This window comes from Hyperolius riggenbachi, chromosome 12 (assembly GCF_040937935.1).
Source record: "Hyperolius riggenbachi isolate aHypRig1 chromosome 12, aHypRig1.pri, whole genome shotgun sequence".
In the NCBI taxonomy this organism is placed as follows: domain Eukaryota; kingdom Metazoa; phylum Chordata; class Amphibia; order Anura; family Hyperoliidae; genus Hyperolius; species Hyperolius riggenbachi.
In genome coordinates this window covers 176,257,368-176,283,993 of record NC_090657.1, presented here as the reverse complement: position 1 = coordinate 176,283,993, position 26,626 = coordinate 176,257,368, and the positions used below count along the sequence as shown (strand labels likewise).

General features: G+C 44.5%; 1 protein-coding gene across 2 annotated transcripts in view; it reads left to right on the top strand.

The window, feature by feature from the left end:
- The window catches only part of COL20A1 (collagen type XX alpha 1 chain), a 298,926-nt gene that overhangs the window by 82,118 nt on the left and 190,182 nt on the right, over positions 1 to 26,626 (top strand). For both annotated transcript variants that reach the window (XM_068264036.1, XM_068264037.1), the window contains exons 5-7: positions 2,597 to 2,713; positions 6,176 to 6,337; positions 10,397 to 10,552. In XM_068264036.1, the coding sequence (XP_068120137.1) occupies positions 2,597 to 2,713; positions 6,176 to 6,337; positions 10,397 to 10,552 (435 nt within the window). The remainder of the gene's footprint in view (positions 1 to 2,596; positions 2,714 to 6,175; positions 6,338 to 10,396; positions 10,553 to 26,626) is intronic.

The following is a 26,626-nucleotide window of genomic DNA, read 5'->3' as shown; positions in this document are numbered from 1 at the left end:
TGGTGTGGTCCTCTCCTACCGCACTTCCCTGCCACTGCATCAAGGGTCTTCTCAAACACACAAAACATAGAGACAACCAATAACCATATAGTCTAGTAAGTTGATACGTTGGTAAAACAATATATTTATCTCACAAATAAGTGTCACCTGAAACACCACCACCTAGCTGCACAGGAGAGGCAAACCAGCCAGGAGAAGGGAAACGGTAAAAATATCCAACTACCCGACAAAGGTGACATAATACCAGGAGGCCCTTAAAAAAATAAAATATTTATCATAGTTTAAAAGAGGATAAGTGGTGGACTTAACCCAATAGAAGCACAATCAGCCAGTGGAGTTGAGAAATCTGTTTTAGACTAATTGTTCTCATCTCCACTGGTTGATTGAGCTTATATTAGCAGGGCCGGATTTACCATAAGGCACTGTAGGCACGTGCCTCCAGGCGCCTGATGAAAAGGCGGCTCACTCCCCACCCCAATCACTCCTTCCTAATGCAGCATCCCGAGCAGTGTGTAAATAAGGGGTTACTCACAGAGCTCTCGGTATTCCACTGACAAGATCTCCCTTCAGTCTACCTACTTAATACTGAGGGTACCTCGAGCTACCTAATACTTGGGGGCACCTCTAGCTACTTAATACTGAGGGTACTTCTGGCTACTAATACTAAGGGGCGCCTGTAGCTACCTATGACAGGCAAGGGAAGTAAGATAGAAGTGACAGCTGGGACAGCCAGCACACTTGCAGTGTGGTTTCAACACAGAAAACATGTGTGCATCAACCAAGTAAAACCTGATAAGTCTGGCTTTGCAAATTTGGCGAGACCTTGCTCATGCAAATATGCATTTGCTTTCGCATGCCAAAATATGAAGTGTCTAAAACTCAGGGCTGTGGAGTCGGAGTCGAGGAGTCAGGGCAATTTTGGGCACCCGAAGTCGGAGTTGGGGTCGTTGATTTCATAAACTGAGGAGTCTGAGTCGGATGTTTGTACAAAATCCACAGCCCTGTTAAGTATTCGACTAAGGAGTCGGAGTCGAGGAGTCGGAGTCTGAGCCATTTTGAGTACCCAGAGTCAGAGTTGGTGTCGGAGTCGTGGTTTTATAAACTGAGGAGTCGGAAGATTTTTGTACCGACTCCACAGTCCTGCTAAAACTAACGCCGCAAAGCGGTTGCCCTGCGGGGATTAGTTCATGCTACATAAGCACTATCCAGGAGCGCCACGAGGAGGCTTCCCAATGCACCCCGCACTTGCAGTGTGGTTCAGCAGGGGTTTGTAGGTTCATGGAGGGTGGAGTCTAGGGTGCCAGGCAGGCCCGGATTTACCTTACAGGAGCCTATAGGCACAGATGTCGGGGCACCCTAGACTTCACCCTTCATGAACCTACAAACCTCCACCAAACTGCTCCATAGCTGTGTTGGCTGTCCCAGCTGTCCCTTCTCCCTTACTTGCCTTGCCAGCCATAGGTAGCTACAGGTGTTCCTTAGTATTAGGAGGACAGAAGTACTTTCAATATTAAGCAGCTAGAGGTGCCCCCAAATATTAGATAGCTAGAGGTGCCACCGACTGAAGGGAGTTGTTGTCAATGGAATGCCGAGAGCAGGGTGAGTAGCCTCTCATTTACACTGTCATCAGGACTCTGCTTAGGGAAAAAGAGAGCGCTTGGGGAGGGAAGTGAGCCGCCTTTCCATCAGCAAGCGCCTGTAGGCACGTGCCTACAGTGCCTTATGGTAAATCCAGCCCTGGTGCCAGGACATCTGTGCCTATAGGCTCCTGTGAGGTTAATTCAATGCCTGCATATGTCTGCATAGGATATGCCTACCACTTATCCTCTTCTAAACTAGTTTTAAATATCTAATTTATTTATACAAGTAAAGCAAAACCTTGAGTTACTATGCTTTTACCTGTCAGAAATGTGGACTACAAAAACTAGGAACATGATGAACTCTGTATATACAATCAATGATTAGCTTCAGTGACAACTGCATTCCAAAACGATCAGCCGATGTAAAGATATACGTACAGACATTAGCTTTTCAAGCCCATTCCCTCCCACCCCCTAAAAACCACTAATGGCCCATTAATATGACTGGTGGGAACAGGGAAGAATATCAAAGGGAAGAATGCGCCCAGCAGTTGGCCATAAGGCCAACTTACATTTTTCAGACAGCAAGGAGACAAGGAGGTGGCAGCACTTCCCAAGACAGGCTGCATCTGAATGACTGACAGCATAGGTGTGCAGAGCCTCATAATATATCCCAGAAGGATGGCCTCATCGCGGTGGAAGGGTCCAGTACAGATCACTCTGCATGCAAACTGTTTTTGGAAGCTAACATCCTCCAGTAATGTTAATTTGGTGCATCTGTTTTGTTTTCTGCCTATAATTAGGCTCTGCATACCTATGCTGCTAGTCATTCAGGTGCAGTCTGTCTTGAGAAGTGTTGCCACCTCTCCCTGCTGTCTTAAAATATAACCGGAATATGTGGTTGCACATTGAAAGATATCTATTTTTTTCTTATGAGAACTGAAGTTTAGGTGCTTGTAGTGAGTTTCACAAACTAATGTGTAGAGATTTTACCAGTATCTGCTTTATATCTGCAGTAGAGGACTTGAAGGCCCAAGTCCGAACTGACAAGAAGAAGATGGAAGAAACCCCGGTGCCACAGATCCTGGAGGCAGAGTCTAGCTCACCAGCAGAGGGCGGCACAGCAATCCCAGGTCAGAAGCTGGATGGTGAACTTTATGGGCAGCTAACAGCGGGTCACTGATGGGAAAATATGGAAATTTTCCATAACTTTTGAGAAAATGTTAATGAGAACATTCACAAAACTATATGTGCATGAGAAATCTAATTTTGCCCAAATGCATCAAAGTCAAGGGGCATGACAAAATACATTTTAAGACCTATTTTGTTTGCCAATATGTGTAGATTGCAAACATTTGAATAAAGCTACATACACACAAGTGATAATTTTAGTGTGCAACAGCCAATAACAACCGTTTCAGGTGATGAGCGTTCACACAAAAAGTGCGTGTACAGAGCGTGTCTGCTCGATCCTGCTTGGGCACCAGGAATGGTTAAGGAATCCAGCATGTCAGAAGCTTATCGACACCTGTGCAGGATCATTTTCAGCAACACCAACCCCTCCACGGACCAATGGAAGCCATTTTTTCGTGCACCAATCGTCGTCTCTCCATTCCCCCTGATAGCAACCAAACACATCGCTAACCGCAAGGCTAGGGCTATGTCTGTATAGCATCGTTCCTAGATTGTTGCTTGAGGTTTCCCAAGTCCCCACCCTCGTCAGGTGACAATTATTGTATGTGTGTACATAGCTTAACAAGCTTACTTCTGGAATCGTTAGCATCACATTAACTGTTTCTACTCATGAATTATGGGACAGGTTGCGACTGCTTTCATAATGCGATGATGATGGAAGCAGTGGTGGGATCGGCTGAGGGGCCACATTTTAGAGGCGAATGTTTAAAGCAAACCTGACGCGAAAATAAACGTATCATATAGTAAGCTGTAAGTGTAGTACAGCTAAGAAATAGAGCATTAGTAGCAAAGAAAATAGTCTTATACTTTTATTTTCAGTTATACAGCTTTTTTTTTTTTTTTTTTTTATAGCATTGCGTCATTCTGTCATATATGCAGTTTAGAAACCACACCCTGTCTTTTAAGCTATAAAACAAAACAGAGCTAATGCCCCTTTGAACTTTCCTGCAGTAAAACATTATCCTAAGCTGTCTCGAACTGTTTCTTGGCTGTTTGAAGTGACACTGAAGCGATTATGATATAATGAATTGCATGCGTAGTACAGCTAAAAAAATAAAACATTAGTAGCAAAGAAAATAGGCTCTTATTTTTATTTTCAAATATATAGGTAGCTTTTTTTACATTGCATTATTCTGTCATATTCACAATTATAAACCACACTCTGTATTTTAAACTATAAAACAAGTAGAGTTAATGACTCTTTCAACTTCCCTGCAGTGAAAATCTTACCTGAATCTGTCTCTGACCGTTTCTTTCACCTCCTTAGCGGTATGCCCGACACTGTGTCGGGCATACCGCCGGCTGTCCCCAGGAGTCCCCCAGGATGATTATAAGTCATCACATAGTTGTAACTAGGGATGCTCACCGCGTTCCTGCGGAATTCTTTTTTTCCGGCCGGAATTTGGTGATTCCGTTCTGTCGCATATAGCGGAAATTCCGCGGAACGATGCGTAATTCTTGTGGAATGCGGAATTTTGTTAGCCAATCACAAGGAAGCCCCTAGATGAAGTTTAAAGTGAAAACAACAGGATTTCTTCATGAAAATCGGAATTTCTGCATCAATCAGAGGCTTACAAAAACCACCCAAACGGATTTCTGCATGAAAATCGGAATAATTTCAGCACCAATTACAGTATTAACAAAAACCAATCAATCCTATGTTAGCAACCAGCTCCCTAGCTATCTCACCTATCCCAACCATTTTGTGTAGGTCCCAATTTTACACGACACCTCCTGCGGCGCAAAAACCACCCCCATGGAACCACCGCCAGGTCCCAAAGCTTACACGACACCTCCTGCGGCGCAAAAACCATAGCCATGGGACCACCGCCAGGTCCCATAGCTTACGCGACACCTCTTGCGGTGCCACAACGACCGCCATGGGACCACCGGCAGGTCTCATAGCTTACACGACACCTCCTGCGGCACCAAAATGACTGCCATGGAACCACCGCCAGATCCCATAGCTTACGCGACACCTCCTGCGGTGCCAAAATGACCGCCATGGGACCACCGCCAGGTCCCAAAGCTTACGCGACACCTGCAGTGCCAAAATGACCGCCATGGAACCAACGCAAGGTCCCATAGCTTATGCGACACCTCCTGCAGCACCAAAATGACAGCCATGGAACAGCGCACCGCAGGAGGTGTCGCGTAAGCTATGGGACCTGGCAGTGGTTCCATGGCGGTCATTTTGGGGCCGCAGGAGGTGTCGCGTGTCACCCAAAATGACCACCATGGACCCACCGCCAGGTCCCATCATTTATGCGACACCTCCTGCAGCGCCAAAATGACCGCCATGGGACCACCGCAAGGTCCCATGGCACAAGCGACACCTCCTGCGGCGCCAAAACCACCATGGGACCACTGCTAGGTCCCATGGCGTAAGCGACCCCTTCTGCGGCACCAAAACCACCGCCATGGGACCACCGCTAGGTCACATAGCTTAAGCGATACCTCCTGCGGCGCCAAAATGACCGCCATGGGACCACCGCAAGGTCCCATGGCGTAAGCGACACCTCCTGCGGCGCCAAAACCCCTGCCATGGGACCACCGCTAGGTCCCATGGCGTAAGCGACACCTCCTGCGGCGCCAAAACCCCTGCCATGGGACCACCGCAAGGTCCCATGGCGTAAGCGACACCTCCTGCGGCGCCAAAACCCCTGCCATGGGACCACCGCTAGGTCCCATGGCTTAAGCGACACCAGCTGCAAAACAAAAACAAACCAAAAAAAATGACCGGGGGAACAGCCACTAGGCCCCATGGGCTACCATTTAGCATAAACAAGGTTTCATTTTCAATTACTTTAATTTATCCGCCGGAAATTTGCAAAATTCCGCGGAAATGTAATGGCGATGGAATTTAGCGCTGGCGGAATTCCGCAATTCCAGCGGAACGGAATTTGCTCATTCCGATCATCCCTAGTTGTAACAGCTTCAGCTAGCACTAGGTTAGCTAGCAGTGGTGGTCGGCATCCTCAGATTACTGATGATCCCCCCCCGATTGCCGCTAAATACATTACCCCCCTTGGATCCAGCGATCGGCGCAGCCTCCCTGCACATCTTTGGCATGGATTAATTTGTCTCTATGGAGTAGTGGTTAATTTGCATATATTCAGCAGTGATGCACTGGGAGACATCTCAAGCTCACTCCAACCTGAATTATCGCAAATTCTTTCTGTTTTAAGAAAGCAAACTTTTGTTTTCCTTAGTATTAGTAAGGGGGCTTTTAGGACCATTGTAGTCCCTTACACACTCCAATGAGTTCTGGGTCACCAGGAGCTTGCTGGTTAGTCTGTACTACTGATCTTAGTCCAAGGTAGAATCCCACTTTTATCACGCAGGAAAGTTCTCATGAAATGTTGTCTAACTCTTACCCCCTCCTTTCTATCTTATGCCAGACAAGAGAGAGGACAAGGAGCAACTAATCACCCTCAGAGCTCAGGGGTCTGATGGACGGAGAACCAGTCCCCAGAATGCAACGCTGACCCCCAAACCCACCCCGAAAACCTCTTCCAAATCAGAACGGGAGGTTCCGGCAACTCCCAGCACCCCGCGAAGAGGTAATGTGGGCTGTGAGAATTCTCTGAGCATCTCTGCACGCTTGCTAATCATTCCCTCTGATCTCCTGAACTCTAACGATCGGAGCAGCATGGAGGGTCTCTAGGGGATAAGGACCGATTGACGAGCTCACTGTGATTTTTCCCTGCGCTTGATAGATATCGATCTCTGGCTTTGCCGTGTTTAATGTCTTGGCGTCTAACACTGTGCCGGCTTTTTTGTGTTTCTGCTTGATTGTGATTTACCGAGAAGGAGGAGGGAGAAGGGTCCTCGCTGGCCTGAAGCTGTCACTCACCTACCTCTAAAGTCGTTTTTATAGAGTTACCCCAATTGATGAAATAATTAAATAACTTGTTTAAAAAAGAAAAAATGTTTAATTTTAAGATCCATATATTAACCTCCGATTATGCTAGCATTTTTAAATGTACAGCGGTACTTTGTTTATCAATAAAAATATAGGTAGCCAGAGGTGCCCCCCAGTGTAAGTAGCCAAAGATGCCCTCCAGTATAGGTAGCCAGAGGTGCCCCCAGTATAGGTAGCCATAGAATGCCCCCAGTATAGGTAGCCAGAGAATGCCCCCCTATATAGGAAGCCAGAGATCCCTCCTCCAGTATAGGTAGCCAGAGAGTGCCCCTCCGTAAAGGTAGCCAGAGGGCCCCCCAGTATAGGTAGCCAGAGGGCCCCCCATTATAGGTAGCCAGAGGGCCCCCCAGTATAGGTAGCCAGAGCTGCCCCCCAGTATAGGTAGCCAGAGCTGTCCCCCAGCATAGGTAGCCAGGGGTGTCCCCCAGCACAGGTAGCCAGAGGTGCCCCCCAGTTTAGGTAGCCAGAGGTGCCCCCAGCACAGGAAACCAGAGATACCCCCCCAGTATAGGTAGCCAGAGAATGCCCCCCAGTATAGGTAGCCAGAGGTTCCCCTGAGTATAGATAGCCAGAGTTCCTCCCAGTATAGGTAGCCAGAGATTGCCCCCCAATATAGGTAGCCAGAGAATGCCCCACGTATAGGTAGCCAGAGAGCACCCCCTAGTATTGCTAGCGAGAGGTGGTAGCCAGAGCACCCCCCCAGTATAGGTAGCCAGAGAGCCCCCCTCCATTACAGGTACCCGGAGATTGACTCCCAGTATAGAAAGCCAGAGAATGCAGCCCCCCCAGTATATATCACCAGAGGTGCCCCTCAGTATAGGTAGCCAGAGAATGCCACTTCCCTTTATAGGTAGGCAGATGTGCCCACCAGTGAGCCCTCCAGTATCGGTAGCCAGAGAGGGCACTACCAGTATAGGTAGCCACAGAATGCCACCCCCCCCAGTATAGCTAGGCACAGAATGAGGCACCCCCCAGTATAGGTAGCCAGAGAGCTGCCTAGTATAGATAGCCACAAAATGCCACCCCCCAGTACAGGGAGTGCAGAATTATTAGGCAAGTTGTATTTTTGAGGAATAATTTTATTATTGAACAACCATGTTCTCAATGAACCCCAAAAACTCATATCAAAGCTGAATATTTTTGAAAGTATTTTTTCATTTGTTTTTAGTTTTAACTATTTTAGGGGGATATCTGTGTGTGCAGGTGACTATTACTGTGCATAATTATTAGGCAACTTAACAAAAAACAAATATATACCCATTTCAATTATTTATTTTTACCAGTGAAACCAATATAACATCTCAACATTCACAAATATACATTTCTGACATTCAAAAACAAAACAAAAACAAATCAGTGACCAATATAGCCACCTTTCTTTGCAAGGACACTCAAAAGCCTGCCATCCATGGATTCTGTCAGTGTTTTGATCTGTTCACCATCAACATTACGTGCAGCAGAAACCACAGCCTCCCAGACACTGTTCAGAGAGGTGTACTGTTTTCCCTCCTTGTAAATCTCACATTTTATGATGGACCACAGGTCCTCAATGGGGTTTAGATCTGGTGAACAAGGAGGCCATGTCATTAGTTTTTCTTCTTTTATACCCTTTCTTGCCAGCCACGCTGTGGAGTTCTTGGACGCGTGTGATGGAGCATTGTCCTGCATGAAAATCATGTTTTTCTTGAAGGATGCAGACTTCTTCCTGTACCACTGCTTGAAGAAGGTGTCTTCCAGAAACTGGCAGTAGGACTTGGAGTTGAGCTTGACTCTATCATCAACCCGAAAAGGCCCCACAAGCTCATCTTTGATGATACCAGCCCAAACCAGTACTCCACCTCCACCTTGCTGGCGTCTGAGTCGGACTGGAGCTCTCTGCCCTTTACCAATCCAGCCACCGGCCCATTCATCTGGCCCATCAAGATTCACTCTCATTTCATCAGTCCATAAAACCTTAGAAAAATCAGTCTTGAGATATTTCTTGGCCCAGTCTTGACGTTTCAGCTTGTGTGCCTTGTTCAGTGGTGGTCGTCTTTCAGCCTTTCTTACCTTGGCCATGTCTCTGAGTATTGCACACCTTGTGCTTTTGGGCACTCCAGTGATGTTGCAGCTCTGAAATATGGCCAAACTGGTGGCAAGTGGCATCTTGGCAGCTGCACGCTTGACTTTTCTCAGTTCATGGGCAGTTATTTTGCGCCTTGGTTTTTCCACACGCTTCTTGCGACCGAATGAAACGCTTGATTGTTCGATGATCATGCTTCAGAAGCTTTGCAATTTTAAGAGTGCTGCATCACTCTGCAAGATATATCACTATTTTTGACTTTTCTGAGCCTGTCAAGTCCTTCTTTTGACCCATTTTGCCAAAGGAAAAGAAGTTGCCTAATAATTATGCACACCTGATATAGGGTGTTGTCATTAGACCACACCCCTTCTCATTACAGAGATGCACATCACCTAATATGCTTAATTGGTAGAAGGCTTTCAAGCCTATACAGCTTGGAGTAAGACAACATGCATAAAGAAGATGATGTGGTCCTGACACCAATGGTATTTGAGGTCACCCCCAATGAGGTCCATTCCCCCCCTGTACTTTGGACCCAATGTATTATGCGCACCCTCCCCTTACATATCGGTATACTTCAATACCCCGGGAGCGCCGGTATATGTTGCCCCTGGCTGCCGGCGCTCTTCTGATGAGCCTTTAACATTGGCCTCCATAGTGAGGCATTTTGCACTATCAGGGCTATGTGGTTTTCATATTCTTAAAGTATTATGTATGCTCTCTTTATGAAAATTGAAATGTTTGTATTTTCTACAATATTTTCCTTAATAAAAACTTTTTGTGGAAAAAGAAGATGATGTGGTCAAAATACTCATTTGCCTAATAATTCTGCACTCCCTGTATAGATAGGCACAGAATGCCGCCCCCAGTATGGGTCGCCAGAGAGGCCACCCTCAGTATAGATAGCCAGGGAATTCCACCCCCAGGGCCAGTATAGGTAGCCAGAGGTGCCCCCCAGTATTAAATCGCCAGAGGAGTCCCCAGTATAAGTAGCCAGAGGTGCCACCTAGTATAGGTAGCCAGAGAATGCCGCCCCCCCAGTATAGGTAGCTAGAGAGCCCTCCAGTATAGGTAGTTAATGAATTCCTAGCCACACCCCATAGCCACCCTAGGATCACTGCCAGGGCGGCTATGGGGTGTTTTAAGCACATACTGTAATAACCCTGATGTTTAAGCCGCCGGTTCAATTCATTTCAGACTATTCGTCAAAAAAGGGGCCATTTCTTATGGCCGTTGCACCAATTCTATTGCTAATAAGCTGTCAGGTGGGCGGGTGGAGAGGCATAGGTGCTGAGCTCAAAGATTCTAAACTGACCATAGGGTCTCACTATTACTATGCAGCATTATTGCCATACAATAATACAGCAAGTCTTCATAAAAAAAAATCTACTAAAGACATGTGGAGGTCATGTGATTGTAATTGTCTTTTCCAGTATACTCTCTACACAGCCATGACCTTTTGTATTGTCTAAGAATTCTAATATCTCTTCTCTGAAACCATGGCAACAGAACATAGATACAGACTTTGCTCATCCTAACCTAGAGTAAGCTAAGAGGATTGGGCTTTGGTTGTGCTTAATGAGCTGAATGCAGTTTCTCGATTGGCTAACTTCTGCTGTGTCTTTCTCTATCTAGGGCCGGTGCCCCAGTGTGACACCATGCTGGAGTGGGATATTGTTCTGCTGGTGGACAGCTCCTGGAGCGTTGGGCGTGCTAACTTCAGGCTTGTGAAGAACTTCCTGTGGGGAATTCTCAGCCCCCTCTCCCTCTCCAGAGACAAGATCAGAGTTGGTACTGTGAACACTAAACCACATGGATAGGGAAAAGGAAGAGACTGGGGAAATGATCCTCTAATATAAGGCAACATGTTCAGGCAAGGCAGGGTGCTACAGAGCAGGATGTGATTGCTGTAGTTTATAAAATATGGCTTAGAGAAACTACATAGAGAAGTCAGAAGAGGAGAAAGTGAGAGATTAAAAACGGGAAGAGGGGAAGGAAAGAAGAGAAGAACATTTATGGGACTGGCCAAAAGGCTGAGGAAAGGTGTGCAACAACATGAAAAAGTAAAAAAATAAACAAAAAGGTACAAAAATTAAGATCTAGGTTCTCGAGAGGTGAGTGCAAGAAGAGACCTCCAGAGGAGGACATATAGGAAAGAGAAGTTCAGATACATAGAGGAAACAGGAATGTAGATGAAAGAGAGGAGAAAACTTGAATAGAACAAAGAGGAAAGTGGGTCTATCGAAAGCAGAATGAAGAATATATAGCAGAAGATGGCAAAGAACAGTAGTGTATCTAAGGAGATATGGGCCCCATGGCAAGTTTTACACAGGGCCCCCTCAAACACTCTATACATAAAAATAGATATAAAGCACCAAAACCTGCCAAAGACAGCCATAGTATCAGAGAGGTGTTAATGGGGAGGACGCATCTGCACTGTCAGAGAGGTGTAAGCAGGGCAGGGGACAATGGCAGTGTGTGAGAGGTGTAAGAAGGGAGGGGAAAATGGCAGTGTGAGAGAGGTGTAAGCAGGGGAGGGGACAATGGCAGTGTGAGAGAGGTGTAAGCAGGGGAGGGGACACAGTCACTGTCTCAGAGGTGTAATCAGGGGAAGGGACAGCCACAGTGTCAAGGGGGTGTAAGCAGGAGAAGGGACAGCTGAAATGTCAGAGAGGTGTAAGGAGAGGAGGAGACAGCTACAGTGTCAGAGAGGTGTTAACGGGGAGGATGCATCTGCACTGTCAGAGAGGTGTAAGCAGGGGAGGGGACAATGGCAGTGAGAGAGGGGTGTAAGCAGGGGAGGGGACACAGTCACTGTCTCAGAGAGGTGTAAGCAGGTAAGGGGACAGCCACAGTGTCAGAAAGGTGTAAGCAGGGGAGGGGACAGCCACAGTGTCAGAGAGGTGTAAGCAGGGGAGGGGACAATGGCAGTATCAGAGAGGTATAATCAGGGGGAAGGGACAGCCACAGTGTCAAGGGGGTGTAAGCAGGAGAAGGGACAGCTGAAATGTCAGAGAGGTGTAAGGAGAGGAGGAGACATTGGCAGTATCAGAAAGGTGTAAGCAGGGGAGGGGACAGCCACAGTGTCATAGAAGTATAAGCAGGAAAAGGGACAGCTACCATGTCAGATTGGGGTAAGCAGAGTGAAGGGGAACAGTCTGTAAATGAGTAGTACCAACATTAAAAATACAGAAAAGCATCTATTAAAAACAAATTCATTGGTTGAAAGAGGAAGAAACGATACTAGGAGAGGACATATATGAAAAGGGAAGAAGGATTAACCAGGAGAGGAAACAGGAAGAAGGGGTAACCAGGAGAGGGCACAAAAGAAACAGGAAGAAGGGGTAACCAGGAAAGAGGAAACTTGAAGAAGGAATAACCTAAAAGAGGACGCAGAGGAAAAAGGAAGTAGGGGTAACCAGGAAAAGGTACAGAAGAAACAGGACGAAGGGGTAACCAGGAGAAGACACAAGAAACAAGAAGGGGTAACCAGGAGAGGACACAGGAAACAGGAAGAAGGTGTAACCAGTTGAGAACACAGAGGAATCAGGAAGAAGGGGTAACCAGGAGAGAACACAAGAAACAGGAAGAAGGGGTATCCAGGAGAGGAAACAGGAAGAAGGGGTAACCAGGAGAGGAAACAGGAAGAAGGGGTAACCAATTGAGAACACAGGAATCAGGAAGAAGGGGTAACCAGGAAAGGGCACAGAGGAAAGAGGATGAAGGAGTAGCCTGAATAGAATATAGAGGGAGAAGGGACAAAAAAAAGAGGTTGTAGAGGAAAGAGGTAGAAGGTACACTCAGAAGAGTATTTAGAGGACATGCTAAGGGCCAAGGTCCAAGATTAAGATTGATGAACAAGAGAAGAGAAGTCTGGAAAAGCAGCATAAGTGCTGGATGAATTGGAAACTTAAGAACCACACAACTGCTGTGTAAGGCACAGAAACTGCCTTTTATGTCTTACTGTCTGCACTTCAAAACACTTAGCTGTCGCCTAGATACAGGGGCATGTTGAAAAGCAGAGACAAGGATGGATGGAACTCTCCTTAACAATAAGGAAGGTTCCTGAACTGAGACATGAAGGCTGTTTATAGTTGTGAAGCACTCTGGCCATCTCCATCTGTACTAATGAACATACTAGGCAACAGCTGAATGCTTTGATGTATGAAGAGAGTTTAGTTCAGACAAGGGCTTGAATAAGGACAAAAACTTTTTATATTGGTATGAGGCTGATTATATTTAAACTCTTTCTCAGCCTGTATAGCTAAACTTGTGAACTCAGAATTTACAATACCTCTGTGTCAGTCCAATTCCCAGGTCTGGGAGCATGGTGTAAACAAGGATCCTTATCTCAGCTAACAACCTCTCACCCCATTTAGATGTTCTGTGTCACTTAAGGCATCTCAATGACATGTATTTATGCTTGAAAAAAAATCTATGTTTTCCCTTTTGATGTTGCATGTATATAGCTGTCTGTACCATCAGCCTGCAAACAAACAGGATGTAAGCCCGACGAAGGCTGCAAGGCCAAAAGCTTGCTTATTCTTATTCTTTTTAGTTAGCCAATAAATGGTATCATCCTGCTTTGAAACTTCTTGCTTTTACTGATGGCTAACATGGTACAATACCCTTCTCTATTATTGTAATAAAGAGAAATGTTCATTTAATAGAGACAAAAAAACTGGGGAGCTCCATAATAATTTCCAGGGCTGTGGAGTCGGTCCAAAAATCCACCGACTCCGACTCCGACTCCTCAGTTTAGGATTCCACCGACTCCGACTCCACGACTCCGACTCCTCTAATTTGCATATTACAATTTTGTTGATTAAAAGTATGTAACATGAAATTCGTCTCTTAACTGCCAACGCTTAGGAATTTTAAAAGACAACTGAAGTGAGAAGGATATGTAGACTACTATATGTATTCCCTTTAGACTAAAACTAGTCCTTGGTAAGAGTACTTGTAAAAGGTACAAACCGGAACAAAGAACATCTATCAGGCCCTAGGCAATGTAAGTGTGGGTACATGTAAGAATGATGTGCAGGTACTCTGCAGGGGAATGAGGAGATTGTAAACAGACAACACCTCTGTATTCAATGTGCACAGCATTCTCAGTGGATTCCCTGCAGCTCTGTGGGGAGTGCATATGTAGAGTATAGTACTACTGTGTAACAAAGTAAACCTGAGACAGATGAAAATAAAGTTTTATACATACCTGGGGCTTCCTCCAGCCGCCTTCAGGATAATCAGTCCCTAGTTGTCCTCCTCCACCACCTGGATCTTCTGCTATGAGTCCAGGTACTTGAGTCAGTCAAGCGTAGTGCGCATGCACACACTCCGCCACCTGGAGCATACTACACCTGTGCAGCACTATTGCGCAGGTGCAGAATGTTCCTGGCTGTGGGAGCGGGGTGCGGCCGGACAGCGCTGACTGGCTGAATTACCAGGATTCATAGCAGAAGATCCGGGTGGTGGAGGACAGTGAGGGACTGATTAGCCTGAAGGGGGCTGGAGGAAACCCCAGGTATGTATAAAACTTTACTTTTCATCCGTCTCAGTTACCCTTTAATTTGTAGTCACCAAACCAAATTTTAATAACATATCAAATTATTTGATTTTATCAGCAAAGGGAGTGCATACATTTGCATAAATCAGCATCAATGCAGAATTATTTCCATCTCGTTGACCATCTCTATTAGTGACACAGCTACACATCAGGCTTTATTCTTACAGCATAGATGTTATTTAGTATATATAAGAGATTCCTGTGTACACATCATATATACAGTCACAATCAGATATGTATATCTGACCTTAAAAATACGGGGACTGCTTTATTGAAGCAGCACAAGTAACTAATTTTGATTGGTTTATTTCATTTTTGTGGACTAAGCACAGCTATTACTGTATATATACTGTATATATACATTATTTTTAATGACTATTATCTGAGAAATAGAACATTTTATCATATTTTCTATTTTAATTACAGTTACAAATTCATTAGGAGTCGGAGTCGGAGTCGGAGTCGGTGCATTTTTTCCCGACTCCGACTCCAGGCACCCAAAATTGCCCGACTCCACGACTCCGACTCCACGACTCCGACTCCACAGCCCTGATAATTTCATCACGTGATATCAGGAAAGAGGAGGAGGTACACTTTAGGAAGGATAGGGGTAACACAATGAGCTCATACAGGCCAGAGTAAGGGAAGCCAGCAGTGAATTATGGGTCAGGTGATGCATTTTGTGGATGCTCATTGCACTTTGTTACGATAACTTTGCCTCTATTGGAGAAAACGTTAGATGACTATCCATGTTGTTGCACATGTAGCATAAAAAAAAAAAAATGGTTGAGAACTGTATGGGCTTGATTCACAAAGCGGTGCTAACAGTTAGCACGTGTTACACCCTGAAAAAGGGAATTATAAATAAGAACTCCATGAGCATGCTTCCTCTGCCTGCATCATGTCTGATGAGAATTTATTCAAATAAAATCATTTGTATAGCAAATAAAAGGTTTCCAATAAGAACTATTTCACATTAAACATGCCGTTCTTGTCCATATAACAGTCATATAAAAGTGCAAATACAAAAGCATTTCTTGCTGAACAGATAAAGATGCATTAACTTTGCTGGCTGATCTTTATAACTGCATAGATTCACTGTGACACGTGGTTCCAGCATGGCTGACTGCAGGGAGTCACTAAACACACATGTGGCTGCACACTAGCTCAGATGCACTTGCAATAACCATATTATTCCTGCAGATCTGTGAGTTATAAGGCTTCATGTGAACACACACATTACATACTGGCTGTGAGGCCTGATCTTCTTCTGCACAGATCACTAACATGGCTGAGTGCTGGTTGCCTAACATATAGTACATATAATACTGAAATGACTGAATTAGCTAGCTTTCTAATATACAGTATAACTCCCTGATAGATAACACATATACACTAAAATGGCTGAATGGCTAGCTGCCTGATATATAACACATACAGCACTGCTCAGTTTACCCAAAGCAAATATCTGCTTCACATACATTTAACATGTTCATAAGTTGTTCATTAACATACAATAACTATCTAGCAATCACTTAATTCACTTTGAGCTCAAAATATGGATAAAATACCTGAAAAAGGGAATTATAAATAAGGACTCCATGAGCATGCTTCCTCTAAGCTGCATCATGTCTGATGAGAATGAGGCAGCAGGCCTAGAGCCTCCCCTTAGGTACTTTCCCCAGGTCAACAAGTTGCTAAACATACACAGACTCAGGCAATAGATAGCCCAAATCCTGATCCTGTATTTCAGCCTGTTATCTCCACAGATATTTCAAAGAATAGGATTATTTTCCAATAGCTTATTGGGAAATTACTGCTTTACAGATTTTTCTACACAAAAATCAGTCTATTACACTCTCCCCTGCAAAATTAGATGGCGTCCCGACATCTACACATACTTTAACTTGACAATTTCTCAACCCCAGGCATTCTGGTAACTTATCTGCACTATACAGTGATCAATTTGGTTAGCTATATCAATAGCACAGAACTGTTCCTCATACATATTCTTAGAACTCTTCTTTAGGGTCTGAAATCTCTAATTTTGCTTCATAACTAAGACAGTTTGACTTCTAGTATACCTGTAGAAATGTTGGTTGGTAGATCTGAAATGGATTTGACCACATTGTCATTGGTTCAACCCCTCTAATTGGCATGGGATAATACTGGTAAAGCATTTCATTGGCATTCACTACATTATAGCATGTTGGCGTTCCCAGTTGGTCATAAGTAAAGACTTTAGGAGCTCGCCTTTCTCTCCTGGGTAAGTTATGGACTTGTGTGTGATCTTCAACTGAATTTGGAGATTGGGATACTAGAACCTCATCCTGCATCTCAACTGATTGTTCATCCTCCCTTGGATTATCTTCTTGCTCAACAGTCTCTTGTAGTATCTCAGGCTCACATGTATTGGTCAAAGGTGCTTCTTCATCCAGCTCATTGTTAAGTGCAGATGTCTCTTGCTCACTATCCACTTGTGCATTAGTAGTCTCACTAATTCTATCATCATTGAACTCTTGAGGCTGCATTATTGGATGGTAATAGTACGCATATTCTTCTTCATCTTCTTCTTCTTGATTTGTATCTTTGTGATCTAGTTCTTTCTTTCTTTCCTTCTGTTTAACTGGTGGTTTTGGTTGAACTTCCAGTGGTAAATAATCACATGGTAACAAGAGATTGCGATGCATGATCCTTGATCTTCCTCTACCCTGCTCAGGTTTGATTTCATAGACTGGGAGATCTTTTCCTACTTGACGAATCACAACATGAATATTCTCTTCCCAATGACTACGGAGCTTTCCAGTACCTCCTCTAGGCGTCAGGTTTTTTACTAGGACACGGTCACCTGGACACAATACTGAGCTTCTTATTCTTTCATCATAATGTTTCTTACTTCTCTCTGTTGACTTTTTCATATTCTCTTGCACTATTTCATATGCATTCTGCATTTCTTGTTTCCATTTTTCCATGTATGCTCGATGATCAGGTTTTCCTGTCTCTGAGGTAAGTCCAAACAAGAGGTCAATAGGCAATCTTGGAGATCTTCCAAAAAGGAGGTAAAAAGGGGAAAAGCCTGTTACTTCACATCGTGTGCAATTATATGCATAGACAAGCTTATTCAACGATTTCTTCCAATTTGTCTTCTGTTTTTCAGTAAGAGTCCTAAGCATCTGTAACAATGTTCTGTTGAACCGTTCCACTTGTCCATTGCCTTGGGGGTGATACGGTGTTGTTCTTGATCCTAATACACCACAGTTCTTTTTCAACTGAGCAAAAAGCTGATTTTCAAATTCACCGCCTTGATCATGATGTATTCGCATTGGCATTCCATACTTTAGAGCATAATCGTTGAAGATTCGATCAGCAACTGTTTTAGCAGACTTTGAGGTGGTGGCATAAGCTTGAGCAAATTGAGTAAAGTGATCGATGATTATCAGGATATATTCGTATCCACCTTTACATTTGTCTAAGTGGAGAAAATCTATTGACACAAGTTCAAATGGCTGGGTTGTAACAATACTTGTAAGAGGTGCTCGTGTTTCCTTGCATGGCATCTTTTGTTTCAAGCAGGTACACGTTCTTGCCACATAATGTTCAACTTCCTTCTGCATGTAAGGCCAAAAGAATCTATCCCGGATCAATGATAGTGTTCTGTCAATACCTTGATGACCCATCTCATCATGTAATTCCTTTAACACAGTAACTTTGTATTCTTCAGGTAATACAAGTTGTGTCTTGTTCAATGTTCTTCTTTGGAGAATTCCTTTTTCATCGATATATAGTCTTTCCCAGTTGCGAAGTAGACACTTGCTTTGCTTGCTAAGAGTATTCAGTTCATAACCTGATGGCTTATGGTTCTTCACCTTGCACTGTATTATTGGGCCAATGTGCTTGTCATCTTGCTGTGCTCGTCGAATTTCATCAACTGAAAATGGTTTACCTATTTCATCAATCACTCCTGTACTTTGGGTATCTGTAACTGCTAGGCAAACCCACGGTAGATTAGAGTCTTGAACCTCAATAGCTTGGATTGTTGCTGCCACACAATCAGATGTCAGTTCTTCAGTACATTGTTCCATCACCCTCTCAATATGTAATGGCATTCTTGACAACGAATCTGCATCCACATTTTCTTTACCAGGTCGGTAACGAATGGTGAAATGGAAATCTGCAAGTTCTGCTACCCATCTGTATCCAGTGGCGTTTAGCTTGGCACTTGATAGCACATATGTGAGTGGATTGTTATCACTGTACACTGTGAACGTTGGTGCATAATACAGGTAGTCTCTAAATTTTTCTGTAATGGCCCACTTCAAAGCAAGGAATTCCAATTTTCCAGAGTGAAGATGGTAATTCCGTTCAGCTGCAGTTAAAGTCCGGGAGCCATAGGCTATCACACGAAGTCTTCCCTCTTGTTGTTGATATAGAACTGCACCGAGGCCTTGATTGGAGGCATCTGTGTGGAGGATAAACGGCTGGGAAAAATCTGGAAAACCAAGGACTGGTGGCTCAACTAGACAGTCTATTAATTCTTCCAAGATACATTGATGTTTTTCCATCCAGTTAATCAATTTATGTGATGAATACTCCTTTTCTCTTCGTTGGAACTTTTCGTGTACTCATGCTACTTTGTGGTATTTGGTCTTCTGTGGTCCCTTTCAACAAATCATAAAGTGGTCCAGCAATACGAGAAAAGTTTGGTATGTATTGTCTGTAATAGCTTAACAAGCCCATGATGGCACGTAATTCTCCCACAGTGCTTGGTCTCTTCTCCTTTAAAGCTCTTACTGCAATAGTGTCAGCTGGATCCATCTTGCTACCTTCAGATGAAACAATTCTTCCTAAATAGCGCACCTCACGTTTAAACAGTTCACACTTCTTAGGCTTCAGTTTTATTCCATACTTCCTCAACCTCTGAAGTACTTCTCTGACATGATTCACATGTTCCTCAAATGACTGACTGTACACCAATGTATCATCCAAGTAGGGTATACATATGTTGTCTCATACATCTTCCAAACATTCTTCCATACAACGTTGGAAAGCTGCAGGTGCATTCATTAACCCAAAAGGAATTCTTATCCATTCATACAGGCCCCATGGAGTCACAAATGCAGTCAAGTGCCTGCTGTCTTCATCCATAAACCCTTGATGGTAGGCTTTTCCCTGATCCAGTAATGAAAACCATGAGTGGCCACCAAGGCTATCAAGGATGTCTTGTACTCGAGGAATTGGTTGTCTATCAGGGTGAGTCTTCTTATTCAGTTCTCTGAAATCTATGCACAAGAGTAAGCTACCATCTTTTTTTCTTACACAGACAACTGGTGAAGCATAAGATGAGCAGGATTTTTGTACCCATCCTTGCATAATAAGGTTGTGAAGATAGTCTTTCATTTCTTTATAGAGTGGCTTCGGTGTGGATATGTATGTGCGCGCCACAGGATTCATATCACTCAAGGAGATTCTTAACTTTAGCTTCTCAATGCTTCCAATATCATCATCTGATTTGGAGAAAGAGGAACATTCTTCCCGAAGTAGTCTCTGTACCACCTCTTTTTCTGGTTCACTCAAGTGGCTCAGGTCGATTGGTGGATCCCATGGAGTATCAGCAACTTGCTCGCTTCCTGCTTTTACTAGACTCACTGACACTGGAAGGCTTTTGTTGGGTTTCTCCAAGATGGTATCTGGATACACAGCTTGAACTTGCTGTACAGTACCTATTACAGTTCTTCCTAATATCTCAATGTCATGGTTAGTTGGGTTTTGTACAGTAAGGACAATATAAGGCAACACACCACTTCTCAGCGTTACTAACGTCTCACAAAACTCAAGTCCTTCAGGCCACTGGGGACTGACATCTGGCTCAAAGAGAACTGTAGTGTCCTTAGTTAATGATTGTGTTTGTACTTTACAATCTATCTGAACAGAGGTGTGTCTTGGCACGATGACTTTCTCTTTGGTCGTTCTCACTACATAGTCGCATGGTTGCTCAGTTGTCACCATATCTATGAAGGCAGTGAAACTTTCTCTCTCAAGGTTTGGGAAGGTGGCTCTTAGTGTCTCATGCAGTTGCTCTCTTTTTGTTGCTGATACTTGTGCTGTGGCGCTAGATTTAACTATTCGCTCAATAACATTAAAACCTATAATGGGTTTTGAGAGCTTTCCACCCTTCATCACTAAGATGGGTTCAACAAGTTCAGTGAGGGCATCATTATCTGTAGCTAATCCAAATGTGACTTCGATAAATCCTAAATAAGGGATGCTCTGTCCATTAGCAGCTGTGATCTTCAAATCCTCAGAAGCATCAAGTAACTCATAAATGTCTATTAACTTCACATCTGACAAATATCTCTTTTTCCATTCTTCATCAACAATGGATACTTGGGAGCCCGTATCCCATAATGCTCGTGTTCTATGCCCCTGTATGTAGCACTCAGCTATACACTGCTTCCCTACCAGAGTGACAAGGCGGGAATGACTATCCTCCTTTCTAGGGCTGCTGGCATGCACTGGTGGACCATGATACTGTCCACACGATTTCCTGTGTTGAGGCCAATGTTCAGCTTGACAGATTTTTGAACAATAGGTAGCGTTCTTACAAGATGTACATCGGCCGAGCTTCTGATCTCTCCCCTGAACACCACAGTGGAAACAATATGGTTGGGACATTCTTCTCCTATTGGTTACTCCCTGTCCCGTGGAAGTAACCATCTCCCATTTAAAGGATCATCTTTGTTTAGTCTTGTACCCAGGGGCGTAGCAATAGGGGGTGCAGAGGTAGCGACCGCATCGGGGCCCTTGGGCCAGAGGGGCCCCGTAGAGCCCTCCCTGAATTGCAGTATCAGCTCTCTATTGGTCCTGTGCTCATAATAATCACTTCTATAGATACTTTGAATAGTGGTAATCATTAACAAACTGCTCCCCATTCCCTTCTTGCACCTCTGACACTGTAGTTGCCATTGGCAGGTTTTGGCGCGACGTATCAATTGATATGTATGGAGATTGCTTGGGGGGGCCCCATGTAAAACTTGCATCGGGGCCCACAGCTCCTAAGCTACGCCACTGCTTGTACCTCTCGCTTTGCATTCTGCAAGAAAGTGCTCACTACTTCCACATCGGTAACAATGGCTGCAATACTCATTTCCATTTTGCTGACACCAAATACACTTTCTCAGAGGGGCATATGTTGAAGAAGGATATGGGCGTTGAGGTCTAAACTTTTGTTGATAGGGGGTAGCGGCTATCTGTCTCGGTTCTTGGGGAAACAAACAGCTTTCTGGAGAATACTGTAACTGTTGAGGGGGTATGCACTCCTTTACTGCAGGTGGTGTCTGATACTGTGTCTGGACAGTGGTAGGTTGTTGAATCGATTCTCTGATCTGTGCAACTTCCGCACCCAGGTTTTTAAATAAATCTAGGTCAGAACGCATTTCTTTCAGTTCACTTAGTAGCTCATATTGAGTGTTACTAGTATGGCACAAGTGGGTGTTTTTACCTTTTGCAGCTGTTGGTGTCTCCGACTGGACAGAGTGCACTGTGGCTGGTCATTGTGGGGTGAGTAGCTTCTTTTTGTTCTGTCTTTCGGCTTCATTTGCACAGGCAATGTTGAGTTTCTCCAGAAGCAGTTCATCACTTGTGGTTGTTTGCTGCAGGAATGGTTGAAGGTCACTTCTGATGTTGTCATTTTGCAAACCTGTTAAGACAGTATGAAGGAACATACTCTGTACCAGTACAGGATCATATCTTAGACCACATTCTGCCTCCTGGGAAGCAAACAGGATTTTTTGTCTTAAATCAAAGGCACGGATCAAGAAAGTCTGTGGGTCTTCTTTACTGCTTTGAACCTCTGAGGTCAGTTGTTTGTACAATTCTGTTGCACCCTTCTTTTGGTAATGAGATCTGAGAATTCTCCTCAAAGTGGGCAAAGTAAGGTTGGTCTTAGGCCCGGTTCACACTTGCGGTTGTCTGCCAAACGGACCGGATGACCTGACCGGATCCGGACCGGATCCGGATCGGAACCGTACGGTTCTGATCCGGATCCGATCCGGTTCCGGTCAGATTGCATCAGGTGTTCATCAGGATGTGATCCGGATCCGTTTGGCAAAAGTAACGTAAAAAACAAAAAAAATGTTGGGGTCTGGGAGGTCAGCAGAAGGGGGACCTGTGGAATCAGGCCCTCTGCTGTTTAGCACTCACCTCCACCTGCGACATGCTGCCAACATATCCGGATCCAGCTGTGCTGCTCCACTCCAAAATGCTTGCCCACGTGTCCCCATCCAATATCGCCGCAACAATCCGCATAGGAAGTGGGGTAGAACATCCGGATTTCTCAGCCAGTGTGTTGTGCGCTCTCCGGTTCCCATTGGTTTGTATTGGCCGGATGGTGCAGTCCGGCTCCGCCCCGGATACGGCTGCCGGAGGAGCCGGATCAAAAAATAGCGCATGTTGGAACGGAGGCCGGAGTCCGGATCCGGCCCGGATCCGGTCCGGCAGAACGGACGCATGTGAACGGACGCATAGGCTTTCATTGCTATGCCGTGCGTCCGTTCCGTCCGTTCTGCAAGCGGTGCTGCTCCGGCACGGCGATTCCGGACGGCCACCGCTAATGTAAACCGGGCCTTACCCTCCAGGTAGCTGCGCAGCTGCAAATCTGGTGCTATTGCCCTAATTACTGCATCAACAATTTCTATTTCAGGAAACCTGTTGCTGATTCCCTGCTCAATTTGGTGGGCTAAACTAGAAAAAGTCAGTTTGTCCTTTTGGCCTGGCTGACCTATCTGACCTGATATTTTAAATTCTCTACCCCACTGCAAAGGAACATGATGCTGGAAAGTCTGCTGAGCGGGAACATGGCCTTCATTCAAACACTTATCTCCTCCCCTCACTGACTTTTTTGCTTCACTGATCTGATTTCTCTGCTCCTGCAGTGATAACGTTAATTTCAATTGTAGTGCTTCTATCTCTTTTTTCAACTGTTCAGCTTCTGAGAGAGGAACTATCTGTCCCTGTACCACATCTGCCTGTGTCTCCTCTGAAGCTGCCTGCTTTTGTACACTATCCCCATAAGATTGTTGCAGCTCTTTCACTTGATCCTGTAGCATGAGTAACTCAGACATGCCCTGATCCTCAAGTTCACATAACTCTTCCCTCTCCAGATACCTCATAATATGCACGATTATAAATGACCGACTTTTATCTGCTACATTTTTAGATGGACCAGCAATAGATAAAAAGTCACATATTTCCAGCAAAGCATCTTTGGATAATGCATACAAGGCACCGCCCACTTGTACTTTCAAATCCTCAACACCTGATGATTCCATCGCGATTCCTAGCCCCGGGACAAATTTAGTCTGATGTTCAACCTTTTCCTGTAGGATAGACAGCGCAGCTCTCCTGGCACTATTCGTTAACCTCAGATCACATGCAAGTCTCTCCTTCCACAGCTGTCGAACTGTCACGACCTCTCTGTCCTCTCTGGCAATCAGTGTGTTCGAAGTTGAATGATGATTAGGGACGTCTGTCTGGGCAGCTAATCCTCATCACATTCATCTCGGTGGGACCTCCAAAATGTTACACCCTGAAAAAGGGAATTATAAATAAGAACTCCATGAGCATGCTTCCTCTGCCTGCATCATGTCTGATGAGAATTTATTCAAATAAAATCATTTGTATAGCAAATAAAAGGTTTCCAATAAGAACTATTTCACATTAAACATGCCGTTCTTGTCCATATAACAGTCATATAAAAGTGCAAATACAAAAGCATTTCTTGCTGAACAGATAAAGATGCATTAACTTTGCTGGCTGATCTTTATAACTGCATAGATTCACTGTGACACGTGGTTCCAGCATGGCTGACTGCAGGGAGTCACTAAACACACATGTGGCTGCACACTAGCTCAGATGCACTTGCAATAACCATATTATTCCTGCAGATCTGTGAGTTATAAGGCTTCATGTGAACACACACATTACATACTGGCTGTGAGGCCTGATCTTCTTCTGCACAGATCACTAACATGGCTGAGTGCTGGTTGCCTAACATATAGTACATATAATACTGAAATGACTGAATTAGCTAGCTTTCTAATATACAGTATAACTCCCTGATAGATAACACATATACACTAAAATGGCTGAATGGCTAGCTGCCTGATATATAACACATACAGCACTGCTCAGTTTACCCACAGCAAATATCTGCTTCACATACATTTAACATGTTCATAAGTTGTTCATATAACATACAATAACTATCTAGCAATCACTTAATTCACTTTGAGCTCAAAATATGGATAAAATACCTGAAAAAGGGAATTATAAATAAGGACTCCATGAGCATGCTTCCTCTAATCTGCATCATGTCTGATGAGAATTAGTGTTGTCCGGATCATGAACGATTCGGATCTTTGATCCGAATCTATTTAATGAGTCGATCATCCGAATCATCAAAATGAACGATTCGGATCGCAAAAGGGGCGGGGCCAGGAGCGACACGCCCCCTCTCAGCGGGCAGCGGGGTCCTGGAAGCAGAGCCGAGATGGATCGCTCTGTTGGATGGGAGCCAGCCTTGCAGGGACAGGTAGATGAGAGAGAGGGGACATGGGTGCCACTGCCAGATATGTGTAGAGCACACATACTGGCTATAACGTGCTGCCCATTATAGGCTGGCTGTTCCGTAGTGCTGCACAGTGATCACATGGGAAGCTTTTGGCTCAGCACAGCTCAGTAACTTTGCAGGCACTGTGATTGCAGGGCAAAATGATCCTCCTCCACTCGGCACTAAACAGCTGCACTTATCTTCTGGGAATGCTTTCCTTCACTGTGTGACGTTTGCATGGAAAGTACACAGATGAGCATATAGGTGAAATAAATACATGTAAAGCATATGATTGCAGCATGTGGGTATTGTGTGCACAAACATTTCTGCTCTCTGCTCGTCCCTCCTCCCTTCTCTGTCCACTCCCTGCCCTCTGTCCATCTTCTCCCCTTCTCTCTGTGTGTCCACCCCCCTCCCCTTCTCCTGTCCACAGCAGGGAAAGACCTGTCCTGCTAGTCATCTCACCCCGAATGCTTCGGTAGTAAAATGATCCGAGATTCGGATCAAAGATCCGGATCTTTTCAATGATCCGATTCGAATAATCCGGATCATTGAAAAGATCCGAACTTCCCATCTCTAATGAGAATGAGGCAGCAGGCCTAGAGCCTCCCCTTAGGTACTTTCCCCAGGTCAACAAGTTGCTAAACATACACAGACTCAGGCAATAGATAGCCCAAATCCTGATCCTGTATTTCAGCCTGTTATCTCCACAGATATTTCAAAGAATAGGATTATTTTCCAATAGCTTATTGGGAAATTACTGCTTTACAGATTTTTCTACACAAAAATCAGTCTATTACACACGCTGGTGAAAAGCCCTTTATCACGCCTAAACTCAGTTTGGCATGATAAGTTTAGGTGTGGTAAGTTTAGGCGTGATAAGTTTAGGCGTGATAACTATAGCACCAACTGGGTTAGCACCGCAGTGCACAGCTGATCAAAAGTTTTGCGCTAGCAAAGTCTGGTGCACTTCGCATAGAGTTTAATGGCGCTGCTTTGCGTGCGGGACTTTGCGCGTGATGTAAACTTATCTAAACTTATCACGCCTAAACTTATCACGCCTGACCTGGGTTTTCACCAGCGTGGTGCAATGGTTATCACGCCTAAAGTCTCTAACTGGGTTGCACCGCTTTGTGAATCAGGCCCTATGTGTGAAATGCTTTTATTTGCACTAGCAGTTATTTCTTGATATAGTTGCTTTTGGGAGTACTTCCTTTTGTCAGGAAGAGGCAGATTTACTGATTTCCCTATCCCAAAATATGTGGGTTAATTACAAAGTATAATAAGACTGTCCTTGTTTCTCTTTCAGAGAGGTAAATATGGGAATTCTGTGCTGGTAATTGTGAGCAACAAAAACTCATGTGTTTGAACTTGCAACTACCGGCTCTTACAAACACCAGCACAGCACTCTCATATCTACTCTCCTGAAAAGAGAAACAGAATAGTATCATTCATTTTTTAGCTACCGGTAGATCTGGTAACTGACCTATATGTTTAAAATCCCTGTTTGTTTTGTACTGTACCATAATATTTTACCATCATGGGAGGACTGGCCAGGGGGGAAGGGGGGAGAGTTCCCCCCCAGGCTGCCTCTCATTTAATGATTTAGGGCTGGTACAGTGCCTGGTGCTTTCATGTTTTTGTATAAGGCAATGTGAACCACTAGGCTGGCTGAGGGAAATAAACTCCCAAT